The 25010-nt window shown below is 38.3% G+C and overlaps 1 protein-coding gene and 1 pseudogene across 1 annotated transcript; both read left to right on the forward strand.

The window, feature by feature from the left end:
* Positions 1–263: 263 nt before the first annotated feature.
* Positions 264–23233, forward strand: TMEM212 (transmembrane protein 212). Its single transcript, XM_075200573.1, has 4 exons — positions 264–485; positions 16010–16069; positions 19346–19669; positions 22352–23233. The coding sequence occupies exons 1-4, from the start codon at positions 327–329 to the stop codon at positions 22370–22372; spliced, it is 564 nt and encodes a 187-aa protein (XP_075056674.1). The 5' UTR covers positions 264–326; the 3' UTR covers positions 22373–23233.
* Positions 17942–18437, forward strand: LOC142142507 (adenosine 5'-monophosphoramidase HINT1 pseudogene; annotated as a pseudogene).
* Positions 23234–25010: the final 1777 nt, after the last annotated feature.

Genomic DNA, 25010 nt, shown 5'->3' on the forward strand with positions numbered 1-25010 from the left:
ACTCCATATGACTCGTGCACAGAGACGATATAACTGAAAGGTACTTTATTTCACAGAAAAGACAACAGATTTGCACAAAGACTTGTGAGTTTGGTTCTAGGAAACTTCTTTTAAATATTATATGTGTACAAGTTGGCTTATTTGTTGGCCATGTCCTAGCATATCCGGATATAATTAAGAACAAACAGCAGGTTGACTTAACACATGTAAACAAAGCATTTGTGTCTTGACTACAGTTTCCAAGAAACAGAAGTTTACAGAAAGTGTCTGGAAAACACCATTAGTTATAGTCTGTCTGACAGTGAAAAGAAAAAGTTTTATGGAAAATGAAGAGCCTCTATCAGATTACCGGTGCGCTCCTAATTGCATTTGGCACTCTAAGTGTTATTTCAGGAGTGATGGCATTTTTTCCTGTTTTTAGCTACAAACCTTTGTTTATTGGATGGAGTGTACGGATTGCTTGTCCTATCTGGAATGGGGCACTGGTAAGAAAGTGAAAACTGATTATATTGTCTACTTTTACATTATAGTTGATTAATAGATAGATAGATTTATTGTGTTTCTGTTACCCACTGACTGAAGAAACAGAAAATGATTGTTATGTATATTCTGTTCTTTTCCCCACTGATCTCAAAGTGTAGGGTGACACAATTAGATCATTGCTGCCTTACAGTGCTGGGGGCTGTGGACTCTATCCCAACTAGGGCCCTAACTGTGTGGACTCTGCATGTTCTTCTCATGTTTGTGTAGGTACCTGATTTTATTTCCAACATTATTTCGAAAAAATACTTACATGGTTTCTGATCAAATTAAACTTAGAAAATGTGTATAGTAGAGAATATAAATTGTAAGCAGAGACGAATGTGAATGATTACAAAAACACTTTCTGCAAAGCAATCTGTAACATGTTGGCATTATATAAATAAAGGATAATGAATATATATATATATATATATATATATATATATATATATATATATAAGGTATTTGCAAAGTAGTTATTCACATACCTAAGCTATCATTATGCACAGGTCTGTTTCTAGACAGATATGAGCAATGGAATGCACTTGGAAATATCCACTAGGGGGTGCTATAGCGCTCTAAAGTGAAATTCTCTATATTAATCAATATATACTGTGTATATATATATATATATATATATATATATATATACATGTATATACGTGTGTATATATATATATATATATATATATATACATGTGTGTATATATATATATATACATGTGTGTGTATATATATATATATATATATATATATATATATATATATATATATATTTATTTATATATTTACTTTCAGAGAATTTCAAACAATATCTAAATGAATGCACAGATATCAATTTCTGTTTTCTGGCATTAGCACTTACATATACCTTGATAGGTTTTTAGATTTTAATGTCCTCTTTGTTTCCCTCAGACCCCAAGACCATTTTCTTTGTTAGCCTGAATAATAGGCAAAATAGTATGTACTATGTGTTCAGGTACTGAGCCGTTGCTTATGTACCCCCCACAATGTGCCTGTAGCTTCAAAGGGGTTGAAGCTACAGACTAGGGGTCCGGCCCAGGTGGCAGATGTCCCCCTGCCTCCCAGCTCAGCCTGCCCCTGACTGTAGCTTCCTGGTATGGTGTTACCTGTAGCTTCCTGGTATGATCTTGCCTGTAGCTTCCTGGTATCACCTTGCCTGTAGTTTCCTGGTATGGTCTTACCTATAGCTTCCTGGTATGGTCTTACCTGTACCTTCCTGGTATGATCTTACCTGTAGCTTACTGGTATGACCTTGCCTGTAGATTCCTGGTATGATCTTACCTGTAGCTTCCTGGTGTGATCTTACCTGTAGCTTCCTGGTATGATCTTACCTGTAGTTTCCTGGTATAGCCTTATTTGTAGCTTCCTGGTATGGTCTTACCTGTAGCTTCCTGGTATGGTCTTACCTGTAGCTTCCTGGTATGATCTTACCTGTAGCTTACTGGTATGACCTTGCCTGTAATTTCCTGGTATGATCTTACCTGTAGCTTCCTGGTGTGATCTTACCTGTATCTTCCTGGTATGATCTTACCTGTAGCTTCCTGGTATGATCTTACCTGTAGCTTTCTGGTATGATTTTGCCTGTAGCTTTCTGATATGATTTTGCCTGTAGCTTTCTGGTATGATTTTGCCTGTAGTTTCCTGGTATGGCCTTATTTGTAGCTTCCTGGTATGATCTTGCCTGTAGCTTCCTGGTATCACCTTGCCTGTAGTTTCCTGGTATGGTCTTACCTATAGCTTCCTGGTATGGTCTTACCTGTACCTTCCTGGTATGATCTTACCTGTAGCTTACTGGTATGACCTTGCCTGTAGATTCCTGGTATGATCTTACCTGTAGCTTCCTGGTATGATCTTACCTGTAGCTTACTGGTATGACCTTGCCTGTAATTTCCTGGTATGATCTTACCTGTAGCTTCCTGGTGTGATCTTACCTGTATCTTCCTGGTATGATCTTACCTGTAGCTTCCTGGTATGATCTTACCTGTAGCTTTCTGGTATGATTTTGCCTGTAGCTTTCTGATATGATTTTGCCTGTAGCTTTCTGGTATGATTTTGCCTGTAGTTTCCTGGTATGGCCTTATTTGTAGCTCCCTGGTATGATCTTGCCTGTAGCTTCCTGGTATCACCTTGCCTGTTGTTTCCTTGTATGGTCTTACCTATAGCTTCCTGGTATGGTCTTACCTGTACCTTCCTGGTATGATCTTACCTGTAGCTTACTGGTATGACCTTGCCTGTAGATTCCTGGTATGATCTTACCTGTAGCTTCCTGGTGTGATCTTACCTGTAGCTTCCTGGTATGATCTTACCTGTAGTTTCCTGGTATGGCCTTATTTGTAGATTCCTGGTATGGTCTTACCTGTAGCTTCCTGGTATGGTCTTACCTGTAGCTTCCTGGTATGGTCTTACCTGTAGCTACCTGGTATGGTCTTACCTGTAGCTTCCTGGTATGATCTTACCTGTAGCTTACTGGTATGACCTTGCCTGTAATTTCCTGGTATGGTCTTACCTGTAGCTTCCTGGTGTGATCTTACCTGTAGCTTCCTGGTATGATCTTACCTGTAGCTTCCTGGTATGATCTTACCTGTAGCTTTCTGGTATGATTTTGCCTGTAGCTTTCTGGTATGATTTTGCCTGTAGCTTTCTGGTATGATTTTGCCTGTAGTTTCCTGGTATGGCCTTATTTGTAGCTTCCTGGTATGGTCTTACCTGTAGCTTCCTGATATGGTCTTACCTGTAGCTTCCTGGTATGGTCTTACCTGTAGCTTCCTGGTATCATCTTACTTGTAGCTTCCTGGTATCGTCTTACCTGTAGCTACCTGGTATGGTCTTACCTGTAGCTTCCTGGTATGATCTTACCTGTAGCTTCCTGGTATCATCTTGCTTGTAGCTTCCTGGTATGATCTTACCTGTAGCTTCCTGGTATCATCTTATTTGTAGCTTCCTGGTATGGTCTTACCTGTAGCTTCCTGGTATGATCTTACCTGTAGATTCCTGGCATGGTCTTACCTGTAGCTTCCTGGTATGATCTTACCTGTAGCTTCCTGGTATCATCTTATTTGTAGCTTCCTGGTATGGTCTTACCTGTAGCTTCCTGGTATGGTCTTACCTGTAGCTTCCTGGTATGATCTTACCTGTAGGTTCCTGGTATCATCTTATTTGTAGCTTCCTTGTATGGTCTTACCTGTAGCTTCCTGGTATGATCTTACCTGTAGGTTCCTGGTATCATCTTATTTGTAGCTTCCTTGTATGGTCTTACCTGTAGCTTCCTGGTATGGTCTTACCTGTAGCTTCCTGGTATGGTCTTACCTGTAGCTTCCTGATATGGTCTTAATTGTAGCTTCCTGGTATGGTCTTACCTGTAGCTTCCTGGTATCATCTTACTTGTAGCTTCCTGGTATCGTCTTACCTGTAGCTACCTGGTATGGTATTACCTGTAGCTTCCTGGTATGATCTTACCTGTAGCTTCCTGGTATCATCTTGCTTGTAGCTTCCTGGTATGATCTTACCTGTAGCTTCCTGGTATCATCTTATTTGTAGCTTCCTGGTATGGTCTTACCTGTAGCTTCCTGGTATGATCTTACCTGTAGATTCCTGGCATGGTCTTACCTGTAGCTTCCTGGTATGATCTTACCTGTAGCTTCCTGGTATCATCTTATTTGTAGCTTCCTGGTATGGTCTTACCTGTAGCTTCCTGGTATGGTCTTACCTGTAGCTTCCTGGTATGATCTTACCTGTAGGTTCCTGGTATCATCTTATTTGTAGCTTCCTTGTATGGTCTTACCTGTAGCTTCCTGGTATGATCTTACCTGTAGGTTCCTGGTATCATCTTATTTGTAGCTTCCTTGTATGGTCTTACCTGTAGCTTCCTGGTATGGTCTTACCTGTAGCTTCCTGGTATGATCTTACCTGTAGCTTCCTGGTATGGTCTTACCTGTAGCTTCCTGGTATGATCTTACCTGTAGCTTCCTGGTATGATCTTACCTGTAGCTTCCTGGTATGGTCTTACCTGTAGCTTCCTGGTATGGTCTTACCTGTAGCTTCCTGGTATGGTCTTACCTGTAGCTTCCTGGTATGGTCTTACCTGTAGCTTCCTGGTATGGTCTTACCTGTAGCTTCCTGGTATGATCTTATTTGTAGCTTCCTGGTATGGTCTTACCTGTAGCTTCCTGGTATGGTCTTACCTGTAGCTTCCTGGTATCATCTTATTTGTAGCTTCCTGGTATCATCTTATTTGTAGCTTCCTGGTATGGTCTTACCTGTAGCTTCCTGGTATGGTCTTACCTGTAGCTTCCTGGTATCATCTTATTTGTAGCTTCCTGGTATGGTCTTACCTGTAGATTCCTGGTATGATCTTTTGTTTCAGTATTTCACTTTCTCTAATGTTTTATTGCTGACATTTTTGTCAAGAAAGCAGCACTGTTATACACTACAGTGTAGACTGTAAAGTGTAGATGTTATATAAGTTGGTGGGACCTGTCTGCTTACTAAATGGAGACAGTAACAACAAACATAAAAAATAACTTTGGAAAAACAGAAATGGTGAAATACAGTTCTAACAAATCCTATACTAAAAGCAGATAAGAATAGGTCATTGGATACTGAATTTGAGGGTCCTCGTTATCTTGTCCTACAGCAGATCTGATTTAGAGTCATGTGTTAATTAATAATAATAAAAATAATAATATAAATATATAACTGTGCCAGTGCCTTGTCATCATCTATGTTATCCTCATCCAATTTGTTGCATAAATGTTTTGACTGAAATGGGGATACAAAATTCACTTATTATTTACAATGTAAGTTTAGGTAATGCATTATTAAAGATAAGTAGCAACACACAAGTATTATTCGCATTATAGTAAAATATAGAGTGCTGCTTGCTTATAGAGACAACAGATGACAAAATTCTCTTTTACCAAATGTCAACAGCTTAGTCGAAATGAAAAAGGCAGACAAACAGGTATAATGTTCTACTACTACTATTACTACCCATAAGAATGTTGTATAGAAATTGTATCTTAGTATGAAATGTAATGGTGATTGCTGGCTGTCAGTAGAAATTCTGTAAAATGTGTATTATTGTAAAATGTAATGTAAATTATATACTGTAAAGATATGATATGTACGGGCTATATTTCTTAGAATGTGTGTGTGTGTATGTTTGTGTGTGGTGGGTGAGTAATCAAAAGTTCTTTATATACTGCTCTCTTTTGTTATGTTATTCCTGATGAAAGTTACACTGTAACCAAAACGTTGAAATCTTTGAAATAAAATGGACTTCAACTTAGCAGTAAATCCTTGAGTGCCTTCTATACTGGATCTATATGCAGCACAATGATGTCTTCTTGCTGGAGGTCAGTTTGTTTGCAAAAATTTGATAGCCACTTCTCTTACTGCCTTCATTGTAATACTAGAAAATAACCTATTATTACCTACTAGGTAATAACCTATATATATATTGAAGATACAAGCTTACTATTTCCAGTGATTTTGAAAAAAAATGTGAATAGGAGGAGCGTGGAGTATATTTAACACTTACAGAAAGATATTATTGCTTATTATTTGATCTGATATTTTATCTATAAAGAGTTTATATACATAAAATAAATGAAAATAGAATTGGGAGTTATAAATAGTGAAGCCAGTTATCAGGTTTGTGTAAATAACTACATTTTCACTCAGAGAATCATTGTGCCCCTTATTAATGTGTAAATAATATACAAGAAAAACATAAAATATTGAAATTACGATGCTTGTAAACAAAGTGGAAGAAATAGAAAAAAATAGATTACTATAGAAACATTATCTGAAAGGTGTTCAAAAAATAATTCAATTTAAATACTCTCCATTGCTATATAGACGTCTCATAGCAACTAAACATCCAATTTGTGTTTAGATAAAACCTCTGCCTTCCAAATCTACATATATATATATATATATATATATATATATATATATATATATTTATATTCTGTACTTTTTTAAACACCTCTGCACACACACACACACACATATATATATATATATATATATATATATATATATATATATAAAAGTTAACCCGTGCATGATACTCATGCATTCTAGTCAAATCAAGCTACTTAAGGTCTTAAAAAGGTTCTTGTCATGCATTTGGACCTAGCCCAGGCCTCCTCAGGGGAAGAGCGTTAGTTCCCGATGCAAGCGGCCTTTTTAATGTGTGTTCATGAGGTAAAATTACCTCACGAAAATGAGTTTGACCCCTCAACTCGTAAATTTAGCCTTTACTACCCCTCCCACGGGGGGAAGGGGGGATGATGGAAGTTAACTGACTTGACTATTCTAATTTTTTTGTCAAATAATGTCAGTATACCTAATTTCAGGTCAATTGGATGAGCCCTTTCTGAGAAAATAGTTTTTTCCACACACACACACTAACGCACGCCTCTACACATGTGTGTTCATGAGGTAAAATTACCTCACGAAAATGAGTTTGAGTCCTACCAAATTTCAGCCCTTTTTGAAATTTTTTTCCCACACACACTAAGAATTTAGTAGGTCAGTGTATAACTCTGCCCAGCAGGTGGCACTGCAACTTGGTTTTTGTTTCCACACACACACACAGACAGACAGACGCCACTAAGCATTTATATATTAGATATATATATGGGCAGTGGCTGAGTGGTTAGCACTTCTGCCTTACAGCACTGGGGTCATGCGTTCAATTCCCAACTATGTGGGAATTTATCTGTGAGGAGTTTGTATGATCTCCCCATGTTTGCGTGGGTTTCCTCTGGGTGCTCCGGTTTCCTCCAACACTCCAAAAACATACTGGTAGGTTAATTGGCTGCTAACAAATTGACCCTAGTCTGTGTGTTAGGGAATTTAGACTGTAAGCCTCAATGGGACAGGGACTGATGTGAGTGAGTACAGCTCTGCAGAATTAGTGGCGCTATATAAATAAATGGTGATGATGATGATATATATATATATTTCCTTAATGACCAGAGATGTTTAACACATCACTCTCAAAATCAATTGCAAGATGTGTTTTTGGGAATAATATATTTATAATAGTAGCACAGTGAATATAGTTAATTCAATAAAGCATAATTGTGCATGTCATGGAGTTCTGATGACAACGCAGCACCTCATAACCTGGATCCATGTACAGTGTTGGCTTCTTCTTTCTCAAAATGCCAGGGAGGGTTCCAAATGTGGGCTTGTAGCTCATGAGAATACTAGTGGTTCCATCCCTGCTGCTTTAAAGTCCTTTCTCGCTAAATTTATTATTATTATTTTTATAGAAATTTTATAGAATACCACACAATTCAGTACAGAAAGTCCTTATTATTTTCTGACCATAAATAGTCTGTAGTAAAAGCCACCTGGGTTGGAGGAACAAGAGAGATCACATGAGCCTCCTGCAATGATGGCATACTGATGTGTAAAGCTTCCAAGTCTGCTGTAGATGAAGGTGTTTTGGATATGACAAAGAAGTCTCCCTGGGAACATGATGAAACTCTGTCTTGCAACTCCTTCTGACAATATCCAGAACCCATTGATCTTGCATAGTATGTATCCACCTTTCTGCATACTCTGTGATCCTGCCATCCACAAGTATTAGTGGAGACTGAACCAGGTAATAACATTTACATCTACAATAAATCTGTGACCGGCAACGTTCACATTTCTAGCACTCTACATCCTGGCAGTGATAGTGTTCTGTCATTTTAATAAAAGGAGAATACTGCAGTGCTTTACAGTACAACATGGGTAACATAGCACAAATTGAATACCATAACACAAGTTACATAGATGACACCGGTAACATTACACAGGCTACATATCAGAGTACAGTCAGGGTGGAGGATACAATGGAGCTACAACAGCACGATACGGCAGCAAACAATAGATATACCGCAAAACACTGGATGGATAAAAGCAAAATACAGTGTAAGGGACATGAAAGGGAAATGGAACAGCTGTCAATATAGGTAACATACAAGAGGAATAGATGGGCAGACAGGGTGGATGAGATGTGAGGAACAAGGCTACAAGAGGAAGGAGAGCCCTGCTCATAAGACCTTGAAATATAAAGGGAATTATGGAATATAATACCTTATTTTTACATGCAACCAACAGTCGTGCTTGTACACTTTCTATCCAGCTTAGCATTATAGCAGTTGTGATTAGGTGATGATAGGCCCAGTATGCTCAGCCAGAGTTATGGTTTAGAAGCTGCTGGAGAGCCGCAGGCTGACTTGCCCTGGGTGATAACCTGGATGGCTTGATGTGAAGGATACTGTAAGTTATTTAGACTTTCAGCACTAGACAGTAAATTATCACATTCTTTACATTTCTACATAGACTGAGCTGTAAACATAAGATTAATACATGTATCCAGATTTATTACTGAGAAAATTCTATATATCAGACTAATTCTAAGAACTATATGTAACCTACACCCAATTGAGGCCAGAAGTCACCTTTCTATTAGTATAGTGACTTGTTGATTTGTGAATTGTATGCTATAGTTGCTATCTTTCCCTAATTTCCAGGGACTGTCCCAGATTTTATAGATTTGTCCCTGGAATTTTATATCCCTAGAAATGCTCCTTTTTTCTATACTAACCAAATATACAGTGTAATGTATCTAATTTTGTAAAAAGATGTAAGTATCATACCATAATTATACTCTCTTTAGTTTACAAGTTATTATTTTGGGGATAAGTATTTTACATTTTCAAAATAATCAGCATTATTCCTTGATCAGGGAGGGTGTCATGGTGGGTAGTGTAGTTGTAGTGCTTGGACTGTAATGCGTGTTGCATGCTTCCATACACCTGTCTCGGTCGTAATTGCATTTACGATAATGTAAACACCGACAGTGTTTACACCTACAGAATTATTCTGATACTGAAGAGAGCGTCATGTAAGAAAGACCTACTTACCTGTAAACAGACACAGGGCAGATCCGATGCGAGGAGAGGGCAACACTTCCAAATGATGTCACTTACAAACGTGTCTTGGATTTTTATTTTTTTTAAAGCGACAACACACGGACCCCTAAAGTAGTAAATGTACTACTTACATGGGTCTGTGCGTTGCCGCTTTAAAAACTGAAATGTCCAAGGGGTAAATGTATGAACATGCGGGTTCTTCAACACCCGCGTGTTCAGCGTGTTCGGCGATTAAATTTCAAGCGGCACTGCATTGTAAAGGGAAATTTCCCTTTATAATGCAGCGCCGCTTGAAATTTAATCACCAAATACGCTGAACAGGCGGGTGTTGAAGAACCCTTATGTTCATACATTTACCCCCAAGTCTTAATTGTAAGTGACGTCATTTGGAAATGTCGCCCTCTCCTCACATCGGATCTGCCCTGTGTCTGTTTACAGGTAAGTAGGTCTTTCTTACATGACGCTCTCTTCAGTGTCGGAATAATTCTGTAGGTGTAAACACTGTCGGTGTTTACACTATAGTTAAGTAGTACTACACCCACCTGTCTAGCATCAAAGTGTCCCTGGAAATTGGATACTAGTGTTGGGTATATGTGTTCAGATACGGAATGGATGGACCCATTATACCTAACAGATTTTATCTCACTTGCCACCCCATATGCTCACCAGCGTTTTCTCACATGCCACCCAATGTACTCATCAGCTTTTCTCCCAATGCCCTCGCATATGCCTACCAGCTTTTCTTCCACATGTCGCCCCATCTGCCCATCAGCTTTTCTTTCACATCACCCTCTGCAACTAACATATGCCCACCAGCTTTTCTTTGATATGCTACGCCAAATACGCACCAGCTTTTTTGTCACATACAAGGGTTAAATCACATTGAGCCACAAATTTGACATTGAGAATCAACAGAGGGTGGCCATTTACATACAACACACTTATATAGGAATCCGTTTTAAACATCCAGGCCCCTCAGTGACATCACTTAATTTATTCACTGCTCTGCTGGGGGCGGCTCCGCATAGCAAATAATTAAAAAAACAATAATATTTTAAAAAAACAGAGTGGACTCTTACCTACAAATCTTAACCAGCCATAGTGCTGCCAGCCTAGGCTTGCACTAGAAAAAGCAGGAGGACAAAAAGTGTGGGGTTCCCCCGAATTTACAAATGTCAGCACTAGGCTTTGCCAGCCTGGCCTGGTGGCAATAATGTCAAACCAGTCCCAGACTGGTCAGCATGGGGTTGGATTCCCTAGGGAGATCAGGTCCACAAAAAAAATGCACCCCTTTTCCCCCCCTAGGTTTAACCAGCTTCGTGCTGAAAAGTTCTTCCCACATTACTAGGGTGGTGGGTGTGAGGTCAAACAGTTATTTAAATTATAAAAACCATTTTGCCCTTGGTGCACTACTGGTCCCATGGGTTGGGTGCTAATGATCGAGTAGCGGAAATCACTTTCTTCGATAGGAGAAGTGCGATTTTGAAGAGTCCTACCTGCACCTGACAATGACTGGTTGGAAAAACTGCTGGAAACAATTCTGGCAAATGAACACATCGCCCTTTAAAAATAACGTCATGTTAAAGTGCGACCCACACATTCTTCCTATTAAGGTGGACAGTTAAGGCAGCGGCGCATGTACAGTGTTTAGTGTACATTGTAGATGCAGCGCTTCTTTAAATGACCACCTTAATACCAACCATAATCCACAAGACTGAGAACCACCATGTAAATGATTGTCAAAATATTCCTGGAAATTGTATTGTATCCTTCATAGTTAGGAGACCAGTAATATTTTGCATATAGTATCGTTTTCTCTTTTTCACATGGCAATTTAGGGATACTTTTTGTAACATATTGCAGATAGTTGTATTTTCATTTTTCCATGTTATGTTTTACTGATTTGCATATATGACAAGGTAACCCCGCTGTATTGTAATATTATCCTGTAAATAAAATAATAGTAACATGTTGTTATTTGTGAGATTGAGTTGTAGTTCTGTTTTATGGACTAAATCTGTTCTGATATGAAACCTCTTAATTTGTATCACATTATAACCTTCTCTGTCTTACACACTCAAGCTTCCATTCTGATCCTGATGTCTGTCTATAACAACTAAGCACTGCATATCCGCGTTCCCTCCACCTCTCTGAATAAATCACAGTTATTACTGTATATTACCTTTAACACCCATTTAACCCACAGGTTCAAAGTAAACTATTTAGTGAAATAATGGAAAGGTGACATGTTTCATAAGAGTTAGATAATTGCTTTCTAATCCTTACATTGTGTGTATAAATGCAAAACACTTGCAGGGTAAGCTCTCAGTGCATGGCCCTTTTTATAGTCCTTCATCCATTTCATATGTACTTGTTATGTGTGATTTGTATTTTATATGCCGTGTGACTCTGTTGTTCTGTATTACAGACCATTGTGGCGCCTTACCAAATAAATTGATGATGATTAGTGTCCACACTCATCCACCGCTTTGCATTTGCTTTTTATTTTTAGTTACTTGCACTGTAGCTGAATACAAATTAAAGTTCTGTGTGAATTAACAAACATTATTATTATCTTTGTAAGATGCAATTTTGTTTTCATAACTTTTTACAAATGTGCAAATTCAGACTCAATCACAAAAACCAGTCAATCTGGGTTTTGATGTATTTTACAATACATCAAATTCCTTTTATAAATGACCCCACATGGGTAGCAAATGCCTATGTCACGTGCCTGAGTCATTTCAACTGTACGGGAGAGAAACTGTGTCTAACATTTGATATTTTTAGGCTGGCTAATGACATTGAAAACTATAGATTTTGGTGATAGTGTAGCTATAATGAGATATAGATTGGAATGTACACTATAGCAAGGATACGTTCACATATGTAATTTTTACCAGGAGTAAAAGTTACATCGACGCTATGAAAAGCGAATATCCTGACACTAGCAAACATATGTGAAAAAGTGTACTCGTTAGGAAGTAGAGGTTGAAAAAAACGTTATTATCTCGACTTGGATTTACAAACGTTGGTGCAAATGACAATTAGCTCTGATTAATTTAGGACATGTTCTACAATTACATTTTGAATTGGTTGTGCTTACTTATTTGTATTTCTACATTTATGTTAGAAAATTACCCCCATTCTCTTTTGGATGTGGCCCCCAAAAATTCTCATACTTCCATTCTGGTCGTGACATCGCCTTGTAATGTATTTCTGTGACTTGCCTGTGTTAAAATTAAAACCAGATTCATGAAAAATATATGAATAAATGTGAGCTATTCCTTTTAATACTATATTAAAATATATTTGACATGTCCATTGCATACCTTGTCACCCAACACACCAAATTTTTGTGACACATCCAGGCTACGCCTTTGACACACGCGTTGGGAAAAAAAATGTATGCAATCAGACTAGTCCGTTATACCCAATACACTTTTTTTATATAGCATGTTTATATATTGAAAAATGGTTTATACGCGATTAATATTCATGAATGTACTATTTACTACATTTTGCTGAATATGCTTTACACACATTTGCTGTATATAGAAAAACGTCACTGCCAATGCATTATTAGGCAGTGCTACTTACATACATTTTTTGGTTGGCAAAAATATTAGCCTAAGAGGAAGCACACGGCACTGGCCCCTGAGCAGTGGCTCATACTAAAACCACTGAAGTGGTGTTAGGTATAGAACACAGGTTGCTTTATCAAAGAGTGAAAATCCATTTTACTGGTAAAAACTGTAGTGATAGGAAATTGTAGTGATAGAAAGCTGTAGTGATAGGAAACTGTAGTGATAGAAAGCTGTAGTGATAGGAAACTGTAGTGATAGGAAACTGTAGTGATAGGAAACTGTAGTGATAGGAAACTGTAGTGATAGAAAGCTGTAGTGATAGAAAGCTGTAGTGATAGGAAACTGTAGTGATAGGAAACTGTAGTGATAGGAAACTGTAGTGATAGGAAACTGTAGTGATAGAAAGCTGTAGTGATAGGAAACTGTAGTGATAGGAAACTAGTGATAGAAAGCTGTAGTGATAGAAAACTGTAGTGATAGGAAACTGTAGTGATAGAAAGCTGTAGTGATAGGAAACTGTAGTGATAGAAAGCTGTAGTGATAGGAAACTGTAGTGATAGGAAACTGTAGTGATAGAAAGCTGTAGTGATAGGAAACTGTAGTGATAGAAAGCTGTAGTGATAGAAAGCTGTAGTGATAGGAAACTGTAGTGATAGGAAACTGTAGTGATAGAAAGCTGTAGTGATAGGAAACTGTAGTGATAGGAAACTGTAGTGATAGGAAACTGTAGTGATAGGAAACTGTAGTGATAGAAAGCTGTAGTGATAGGAAACTGTAGTGATAGGAAACTAGTGATAGAAAGCTGTAGTGATAGAAAACTGTAGTGATAGGAAACTGTAGTGATAGAAAGCTGTAGTGATAGGAAACTGTAGTGATAGAAAGCTGTAGTGATAGGAAACTGTAGTGATAGGAAACTAGTGATAGAAAGCTGTAGTGATAGAAAACTGTAGTGATAGAAAACTGTAGTGATAGAAAACTGTAGTGATAGGAAACTGTAGTGATATAAAGCTGTAGTGATAGGAAACTGTAGTGATAGGAAACTGTAGTGATAGAAAGCTGTAGTGATAGAAAGCTGTAGTGATAGGAAACTGTAGTGATAGGAAACTGTAGTGATAGGAAACTGTAGTGATAGGAAACTGTAGTGATAGAAAACTGTAGTGATAGGAAACTAGTGATAGAAAGCTGTAGTGATAGAAAGCTGTAGTGATAGAAAGCTGTAGTGATAGGAAACTGTAGTGATAGAAAGTTGTAGTGATAGTAATTAGAAAGTAGCAGTTCAGTTAATAGAAGTGGAACAGCACTGGTGGGCTACAGTGGTATTTAACTAACAAGTGAAAAAAACTTTTGAGATCTCCCGTCCGGGAGGGGAGATCTCCATGCAGCTTCCTGGGGGTGTGGCCACGTGAATCGCCATGATTAGCCCTGCCCCCACCCACTTCAACCACTAACAGGACAGGAGAGTGGGTTGACCCACTCTCCCGGGAGAACTCCCAAAAATTCGGGAGTCTCCCGGACTAGGCAATTATGGTATATGTGTGTGTGTTTACATAACTTCTGTTAGTCTATTTTTAATCCCAAAAATAAAAGATAATATATTTATAGCAATAATAAAACATATAGTGTATACATAAAATGTACATGCACTTACATAAATAAAAGTTAGTATAATTTCTTCTCTCTCTGTTCTTTATCTTCTCTCCTGGGTTGGCCGAGTCAAGATGCTGCAAGGTCTATACACAACCTGCCCTGATCCAAGGCACTTAAGGGACTGAAATTGCAGTGTATCCCCCACTGCCTCTTGGCCAAGATCACCCCTGAGCTTGTGGCTGTACAGTAGATAATCCTTTTAAGTGCTGTGAACTTTGAGTAAAACCATTAAGCAAATCAAAACCATAACAACTAATCAGATTTTAGCTTTCACTAGTAGGAAAGAGTTATAATAGCAAAAATCTTACTGACTGTTATGTGTTACAAAACATGGAGCTGTTTGTACTGTACAGTTTTTAGTTGCACATATTTAAAGTCAGCAGCAATTTGTTAATGCTCCATTTAGGACCTCTCTATGCCTATTGTCTCATTTGCTCCTATTGTCTCTCATTACCCCTCCCTTTAGAATGTCAGCTCTCATGTCTTCCTCGCTTGTCCCTGTCATACCTTATTCTGTATTGTTTCTGTATACTGTGCAATTTGCTACCAATTGTGCATCCATATATATATTATTCCGCATATCTGTTTCCATGTATGCTTACTGTATGTCTTTTTTTTTCTTTTGCATGATTTGTCATGTACTCTGTTAATTCATAGATATTTGTTGTTTGTATTACTATGTGTGTGTGTGTGTGTGTGTGTGTGTGTGTGTGTGTGTGTGTATATATATAATTGTTTAATTTGTAAATGTTAGCTCTGTTTATTAATTAAATAAAAGAAAATAATAATTAGAATTTAATTACAGGCACACTGACATGCTCACTTACACTTGTAATGAATATTAATTCTAGATAAACATAGAGGGCCTGATTCATTAAGGAAAGTAAGCCAAAAAATGAGTAAATGTAAGTGTTCTCCTGGACAAAACCATGTTACAATGCTAGGGGTGCATATTAGTTTATTATTTTGCACATACTGGCTGTTTTTGTCCTGTTGAACAGAAATACTTAATAGCTTTATGTTTCCACTTAAATTTAAAGTTGATCTAGGACATACCCTTTCCCAAATATAAATCTGTCCCCACATTTTAAATTTAGCTTCCTATCCACTGCACCATGGTTTTGCCAAGGTGAAAAGTTAATCTTTATTTTTTTCTCTTTACTTTCCTTAATGAATCAGGCCCAGAAAATATAGATGGCAAATACATATATAAGGTTATTTACTTTTTTCTTTACTTTAATCCTCCTTGTATGCTATTGCTAAGTCTAATACCCTTGTCTTTCACAGGCCTTTTCAGTTGGTATTCTTGCTCTCTTAGCACATCGTGAATGGACACAAAGATCAATGGTAAATTCATTATATTATTTTTTTATCTACCACACACAAATAATAGACAAGTTTAGTTTGTGTTATTCACACTTTAAAATCACCAATTGGGTCATATACATGTAGCACCCCCTTTTCCGTAGATCATCTGGGTGTCTATGTAAAGTGTATTGTGACCTGTGGTGTTTCCTTTACTTCTATTCTCAGTTGGCGCAGTGCCTCCACCTTGGTATGAGTGCAGTAGGCTCTTTGTTGGGTACTATTCATGACAAGCGACACCAGAGGGAGACCAAGGAACCCTATGCCCCCTACTAACAAAACCACAGGCACACACAGAAAGAGACAGCAATAGGCAAAGTGGTCTTTGAAAGCCACACCATCACTTTTATTGATTGGGAGAGTGCACTCCAAGGATTTTCATGTCTAATTAGACTTTATACCAAAATAGAATATCTCTTATATTTTTTTATATATCTCTGTATTTTCAAAGTAGCCCTTTAAAACATGAAGTATAACGAATGTACTAGAATACAGTGCAAGAACCTAACCTTTCTTATCCTAGCCAAGAGGTACCTCTACCGTAAATGTTTACTTGCAACTATTCTTCAACTGTAATAATATATATCAATATTACATTCTAAACACATATCCACTATCTTAACATGTTGTACATCAATATATGCATGTTTAGCAATAAAATGCAGTTAAGTGATCTAATGTGGAAAATAATGACAAGCAAATGTATCTCCATTTCTCTATTCCAGAAACAGTAGACTATGGTAGAAAAGGCTCCAGAATAAAGTCACTGGTGTCAGTTAAATCTCTTTTAATGATGACACTCTGTAGTATCGATCACTTTTCTAATAAGCACAGTTTCTAGTCAGTTTTATCCCAGCGGAATATGACTTGAAGAAATTAAGCATGTACACACTTTCCTCCTTGTCTCGTCCTATTAGACAAGCCCAGTCCTGCAGTGAACTATCTCTTCCCTGTAATTCACTGCAACAAATGTCACTGGTCTGAAGTAAATTTTGTTGTTTAGTGCAGATGTTCACAATATATCTCAGTCTCTGATCCCTAACTGTCTTTCCCTATCACTAACCCTGATAGTTTATCATAGTCCTGCAAAGGAGTATACAAATTATCTTCAGACCTTCCCACCAATTCCCTATCTACCTAATAACAAAATTCGCAATACACAGTCCCATCAAATAATAACTAGACAGGGGTTACTTATCCATTTAGATTTGGTTTTCTCCGCAGACCTCTCACAGGAAATGTCGTCTGTTTCTCTCCAAGGACAAGTCTGACTTAGCTCTGCCTCCTGCCAGAGCTGATACTCCTCTGTCCCTCCAGGCTGTTTCCTCCTGGGCTCCCTTTCTTCAGAGACTCACAGGACGTCTGCTGACACCATGACAGGGTTCTTCCCTGAGAGACTCACAGGTCTCAGCTAGGGTTGCCAACTCTGAAATAAAAAACAAGCAAACACTTAGTGAAAAATAAGCCCAAAACAAGCCCAAACCAATCCTAAGAAGCCCAAAAAAGCCCAACTTGCAGGGGGCCGTCCTTTTCTATAGCACTAATTTCTACACTGAATCTCTATTTATAAACACAAGAGGACACATTTATACACTGATAGGGCAAATGAAAAAGCAAATGCTGTAATTTAGGACACCTGTATGTCTATACCACACAGCCCCATGATATAACAGTATAAGCAGTCTTCTGACATGAGAAGCTTACTGAATGGGAGGGGAGGGTGTTATATAGCAGTGTTACCTGTTACCAGCGATCGTGCGTCTGTCACAGCAGTTATTTCAGTAGGTTGCTATAGATCCGTCTTCCTGTGATTTAATCCATGTCCTCCACTGACTCCGCCCACCCACAAAGCGCCACTTCATTGGAGGATGTCGCTGCACAACCCGCCCACAAAAAAACCCCCTGAATACACCAATCACAAAATAGTAACACCTCCCACTGGTCTGCCTGTCATCAGGGCTGCAGCTATGGCGGATGAGATCAGCAAAGCACAGACAGCCCGTCCCGGTGGTGACACCATATTCGAGAAAATTATCCGTAAGGAAATCCCGGCTAATATAATCTATGAGGACGATCAATGTATCGCATTCAATGATGTCGCTCCATAAGCACCAACACATTTCCTAGTGGTACCTAAGAAAGCTATTAGCCAATTATCTGAAGTAGAACCTGCTGATGACCCTTTTTAATAGGACATCTGATGATTGTTGGCAAGAAATGTGCTGCTGATTTGGGCCTGGTGAGGGGCTATCGGCTGGTCATAAATGAGGGACCAGATGGTGGCCAGTCAGTGTACCACCTTCACCTGCATGTTCTTGGCGGCCGTCAGCTGGGCTGGCCCCCAAGCTAATAGCACATACATACATACATAGCAGTCTCATTCTGTCCTGTCAGATGAAGTACGTTCTCTAGATGTCACCCTCCAATATATTGTCATCTGTTCAGGCAAGAATACAGTGAATATGACAATGGAAGATAAAAAATAAAATGAGTTTGTTTATTCAATTTGTGTGGAATTTGAATACATTATTTTATTTACCATTCGTTGGCAGTTCCCAATGCAGAATTCTCTTATTTATTTTATATTTAATATAAAAAGAGCCCTTATAAACCAAAAAAAAAAAACAGTAACAGAGGGAAAAAAAACGATTATGCAGCCTGTGGACTTGGAGAACGTCTCCAAGCCCAAAAACAAGCTACCCGCGGCAGTGGAAAAAAAAGCAACCTCACAAAAAAAGAAGCCCAATTCCGCTTGTTATAAGCGGAATTAGCAACTATGGTCTCAGCTGACAGGGACCAACCAACACACTGCAACTGGCAGTTCCCAGTCATTCCTCTCACCTAACTGTTATTTTTCCCTCGCTCCCTTGGCCTCTGTAATGTGAGCAGAGCTTTATCAATCCCTGACATTACTGCACATGTGCGGGCCATCGTGTCATCTGATACTACATACTGCACAGAATTAGTACTATGCCTGCAAATATTTCCAGTAATATGCCACTAATATACATTCCTGCATAGGCTGTGGTTCTCCTGCATATGACCTTCAAATGTACAAAGTCAAGACAAACAAAAAGGCCCAATTTGTTATGTTTCCCTTATTAAACTAAATAATTGAACTTTTATTCCAAGGTCAATATTATGTAACTGATAGTTCAATATCAGCTTACTAGTACAGACCAACATACATGTACATATAGCGTCACTTAAATGGTTAAATGCTTGTAACAGTATAAAAGATGACTACATCTCTTGCAGTGGGAGTCCACATTCACCATGAGTCTGCTCAGCATCATCGGATCTCCTGTTCAACTTACAGTGGCCATTGCATCCATCCTCATTGGTCCATATTGTTACTACTCTTTTGCTGGGATGTCATCAACCAACTACATTGGCTATGCCATCAAATTTCCCTTCCCTTATATCAAGTTTCCGAATGTGTGCCAAGAACCCCTTCACTATGAATGGTTCCACCTGGCTCTACAAATCATCGACATGGTCTCAAGTGGTTTCATTTTTTGCTCATCATTGGCATTGGTGATCAGGCTATCATCCAGGTTAATAAGATCAGGAACGTTAAATGTAAGTAAGTGGGATGAGGGTTTGCAAAGTATTAGCCCATTCAATAATTTGATATCCTGTGTTAAAAAATCACTAGGTACAGGATGTAACACCTATAGCATTGTTCAACAGCACTGGATTGTAAATTATTTCATTGCTTTGTTTTCTATCTGCAACCAATGCTATGCTAAAATTACCTCCAGGATACAAATGGTTTTATATGTAAAGACTGAAATGTAATTCTATCTATTTTAATTTACGTACTATGATATCAGGAAAAAAAAATATTTTGATAAAACCTATGTATTGCTCTATAAAAAATGCTCTTTTTCTAGTATATTGTTGGGAACAGAAGCTTATAGTCGTATACTAAACCTCTTAAACACATGTGACATTTTTATGGTATATAAGTTACTAATAGAAGAGCCACAACAGGGGTGTACCTACTGCCAGAGGAGCCCATGCACCTGGCAGTAAGGGGGGCCGAGGGATGTCACTCCTGCCTCCAAGACATCACCCATGCTGCTCCCCACTTATAGAACCCCTTACCCCTCTGACCAGACTCTCCCACAACCTTCAACATTTTAAAAGTTCTCTAAAAATCCACTTCTTCACTATAGCATATCCTACCCCTACCTTAATATTACCCTCTCTATGTGTTCTATCAGCTACAGTTCCTCCATCTACATTTCCTATAGCTCTTATTGTCTCAACATTGTCCTCTTCCTCAAGACTGTAAGCTCTAACAAGCAGGGTCCTCTCTATCTCATATCTGTACCTCTTACATCAACCTTGTATGTACTTGTTCTGTTTTTATGTGTGATTTGTATTTTGTATGATTTGCTGTCCTTACTGTTCTGTGCTGCTGAGCTTTCTGGTTAATTAATACAGACAATTTGTTTTTTGTTTTTTAAAAATACATTATAAAATGCAATTATGTTTAATTTTATGCAATATATTACAACTTAATTTGTGAGATTGTTTATCTTCATTGACCTCAAAGGCCTGAAGATGAAATTTATGAATGACAACAGAGGTAGCTTTTGCTTAAACTGCTTCGCAATTCTAACGCCGACTGATGTGTGAATTAATCTTTATGCAAGTGACTAAATATGTTTTTAATATCTGAATGCACAAATCATCCTTTGGGCCCTTTTAAGATGCGTCTAACTATATATCTAGAGCTTGAGCACCTTATTGTATTCAGTTTGCAAATGCTGATTGTTCCTGTGCACCCTGTCAGTTAGCCAATCAGATCATTAGAAAGTTTGCAGCAGCAGGAGATGCGATTACCCATTTTTTGGTAGTCAGTGAGTGACCTCCCCACTGGTGTGATTGCGCTAGTTAGGGAAGTGCTACATGTGACATATGCAGTGTCATAATGTGAGAAAAGGAATGGAGGCAAGCAAGAAGCTACAGACTGAGAACAAGGGGTCTATTTATGCCCCATCGCATACCGCTCATGTTAATTATCATTTCTTATCGCAGTGATACAAAATGAATTAACGTGGCAATTTATTCTAATTGATTAGTTGGCACAGCGTCTCGAATAGGAGACCCACCCAGGGAATAATTTATAGTGCAGGTTCTTATGGCCTTGTACAATTTGCAATGGGGAGGAGCACGAAACCTGCCGGAAGGGACCTGAAGATTCCTCTTTTGCAATGCTCTCCCCATAGGATAGAAGAGCTAACACCATCCTCAGATGGCCTTAACTTTTGGGGCCAAGCTCCGAATTTTGTATTTTTATTAAATCGAGCATTTTCACTCCTATGGGGACTGCAATTGTGATCAAAGATGCTGGGACCTACTATATCTGCTGCAATCATATAATAACAAAATAGCCTTTTTACTTTAAAATGCGGTAATTGCCGTTTCAGGAGATTTAAACCTCTTAGGACGTTCATAAATAGGCTCCTTAGACAGCAGGGTTCATATAGTGCAGAGTAGTTGTGGTGTAAAGCACACCTCTGTATGAAATAATGTTTAGACATACAACTTGCTTGTTTGCATGTATTGAAAGAAAAAACAGAAATTAAAGGTAAGACTCCAGAGCTCTCCATTCTTTGGGCACCTCCTACTGTTCACCCCAAACAAGCTCAATTGCTTTGGGAGGAGTGAGTTCTATTTTCACACTGGAACAAGGGATTATAAGTGTAGGAAATCACAGATGAAAAAGGAAACAATTGAAAAAATTGAAATTATACTGCATAAATCCTTGTCCATACAGGAAGTGTGAGGAGCTGAGTTGGTACAGAGTTCAAGTTTGAAATTAGTGGCACCACAAACACACAGTGTGTGTATATGTATATATATTTATATATCTATATATATAAGACAGGGGGAGATAAAAAAAAAAGACATGAGAGTGCTGATAGTGTAGTATGTTGAGTTTATTCTATTATTAACCAAAGACTTTACATCCTGCACTATCAGCACTCTCTTGTCTTTATTATTGAATGCACTAATAGTGGTGGTATATATAGAGCAAGCAAGAGAGAGACAGGGAGAGAATGAAAGTGCGCAATGGAAAATCACATCATCAGTTTACTAATATTATAGTCACTAATCACACAGTGCAAGTGTCCATGAATATGTGTTGTATACTTAAGCAATCGGTACAGTATAATAAAACGTCAGAGTACAGTATAAGATGTTTCACTATCAGGAAAGTACTAAGTAGAATTCTGTTTTCTCTTTTAGGCAAGAAACAATATTTGGTGAGATGATTATGTGACAAGCAACTCCCAACATGGAAAAGTACACTGATATCTTCTGTATATCAGTGAAGAGACAATCAGCAGATATCCATTATCAAAGACTTTACCTTGTTGATGCTTTTTTTAAAACTGTTTTTCACCAGCCTAAATATCTGCCTCTTTCACTCCTAAACAGTATAAATCTTAACAACTCTGCAGCTGCTAGAATGACCAGATATTTATCTATTCATTAATGTATGTACAGTATGTCTGTATGTATGCAGGGCCTGATTATCCAACACGCTGACTAGGCTGCTGCCTAGGGTGCAAGATTTTTGGGGGTGCAAAATTGTGACAGTGAGAGGCATAAACTGAAATAAGTTTTAAGATAGTTGTTCTCCAAAGTAAAAAGAAAACATGAAAGAAAAATGTAAGGTGTTAATCTTGAAGTATTCCCATGCTAAAGGCTGAAGATGATGAGTTATGCTTGCGTGGGCACTTGAGAATAAGTGGATTGGAAAGACAAGGATAGAAACAAGCACAGGTGCGATATTAGCCCGGGGAGGGGGCGCTATGAGCGTATTACCCTGGAGTGGTCTGAACCCTTGATCAGGTCCTGTATGTAGGTATGAAATGTTTTATTGAATGTGTAGAACATTCAGTACTTAAAGAAGATGCGACAGGTTTGTAGTATTTTTGGAAAGCAGAAACAATATTGTATCTCCGACATTAGATACATTACTGAATCTAGTCACAACATTGTCTGGGGTCTCACATCTATTGTTTCAACCACCATACATATACAAGACACTTATTACATTAGCATTTCTTCCATGTAGCGTTTACAATTATTCTTGTATTTCAAATTGAATCAGTCATTTACTAAGATAAAATCATTGAACAAGATTTTTAGTTTGGTTTAAAAATCAGGTCAAACGATACAATCAGCTTTGGAACGATAATGTTTCACCGCTAGAGTGTACACACTAATACGATATCGGGTAGAACAGTTATGAATTGTGTGATTGGACCATTAATCAGCTGAACAAACTGTTGTGTGGACCCAGCCTTATTCTGTCAGATCTCCCCAATGTTTAAGAAGGATTTAATTAGACCAATAAAATTGAAAGAAATCAGAATATTGTCTCACAGATGAAATGTCAGCAATTATCTGAAGATAAGAAAAGCAGCTCTGTTATTATCTTATGGTACTTACTCACTGGTAGCTGTATATCTGTCTGCAGAGCATTCCTCCAAGCTGCGTTCATTCAGAGGTCAATGCATCATCAGCATTTATTAAGTTAATGAACAATAGGACAAGCTCTATTTCTATACTTACAGCAGTGTTTACAAACACTGAACCAAGCATGGACGCAGCTTGTTTCATCCATTATCTGTGTTTATAATAACTGCCTTTAGAAACACTGCTTGTCTTACTGATCTGTAGGTCACAGGTGGAAGTACAACCTCTGGATGTAAAACTGCCCCTGAATATCTAATCTCTGAGCAAATGGGCATTTATAATTTCCAATCTCTCCTCTGTTCAAATTTGACACCTGAATGGAAGACAAGCAGTGTTTTGCATATGTATAATTCATACTTGCCTACTTTCAGGCAGTGCAGTCCGAGAGAGGGGCGTGACTAGAGGACAGGAGGGGGCACGACACGGTCAATCGCAGCATTTTGGCCCCAACCCCTGCAACGGAAATTACGTTTTGTCGTGGGGGGGCTGGGTTTCAAAATGACGCAAATCGTGTAATTTTGGCTAGGGAATTGCGGGATGCTGGAGCCTTGCCTGCTCTCTCGAGAGTCCGGGAGACCGTCCTGAATTTCGGGAGTCTCCCGGACATTCCGGGAGAGTTGGCAAGTATGGTATAATTAATCTCTATGTAGAAACCCTGATATAGTTCCTCTTACCACTGTATATGAACAGAAGACATTGAGCATGCTCTTCTTTGTCCTTTCTATCTGTTTTGGTGAGAAGGCAGTGTCTGTGCGCGGCACCAGCATCTCTCAAAAAAGATCAATGATCTCTATGTGCGATTTCCATTCAGTGGTCAATAATTGGACAGATATAAAATATAATTAATTATGGCCCATACTTACAAGTACTTAATCTGATTTGCAAAGCACCATAAGCATTTGTTTGCATACTCCTGCCATATATGTATTTACAAACGATTTTGTGCACGTTGGTTAGTAGATGCAGTGTAGTAATGCTTGTTATAATGTTTCATTTGCATTATTATTTAATAGCTATTTAACTTTTTTTTTTTTTTAAAAAAGCAAGCAAACCCAAAGGTTACATTAGTAGGGATTGAACTATAAGATAGTAGGCCTCATAGCAACATTTTTAATGGATCTCCCACCAACAAAGCTCAGAGACGGAGTGCTGAGACCTACATTGTTTATAGTGCACCTGAGTGATCAGATGGGAATCTCTGGAACCTGCACACACTCAAGGCGATTTCATTCCCATCCAGCATGGCAAGCTAGACTGATCTCGCTGACCAGCCTGAAAGACTCTATTCACAATGTGGTTTACACTATAGACTGAATCTATTGGGAACAGGGCATACAAGATAAAGGGGGAACTCACCTATTCAGACAAGCTTATAGTATTCCTCAATCAGCATCTTAATCTCCCTAGGTTACCCTATTAC

Source organism: Mixophyes fleayi, chromosome 3, assembly GCF_038048845.1.
Source record: "Mixophyes fleayi isolate aMixFle1 chromosome 3, aMixFle1.hap1, whole genome shotgun sequence".
Classification (NCBI taxonomy): Eukaryota; Metazoa; Chordata; class Amphibia; order Anura; family Limnodynastidae; genus Mixophyes; species Mixophyes fleayi.

Excerpts from the sequence above, each read along its gene's own strand:
- TMEM212 (XM_075200573.1), top strand. The coding sequence starts at position 327 with ATGAAGAGCCTCTATCAGATTACCGGTGCGCTCCTAATTGCATTTGGC. Across the intron at positions 16,070-19,345 it reads AATGGACACAAAGATCAATG|TGGGAGTCCACATTCACCAT; the intron begins GTAAATTCATTA and ends CATCTCTTGCAG. Across the intron at positions 19,670-22,351 it reads TAAGATCAGGAACGTTAAAT|GCAAGAAACAATATTTGGTG; the intron begins GTAAGTAAGTGG and ends TTTCTCTTTTAG.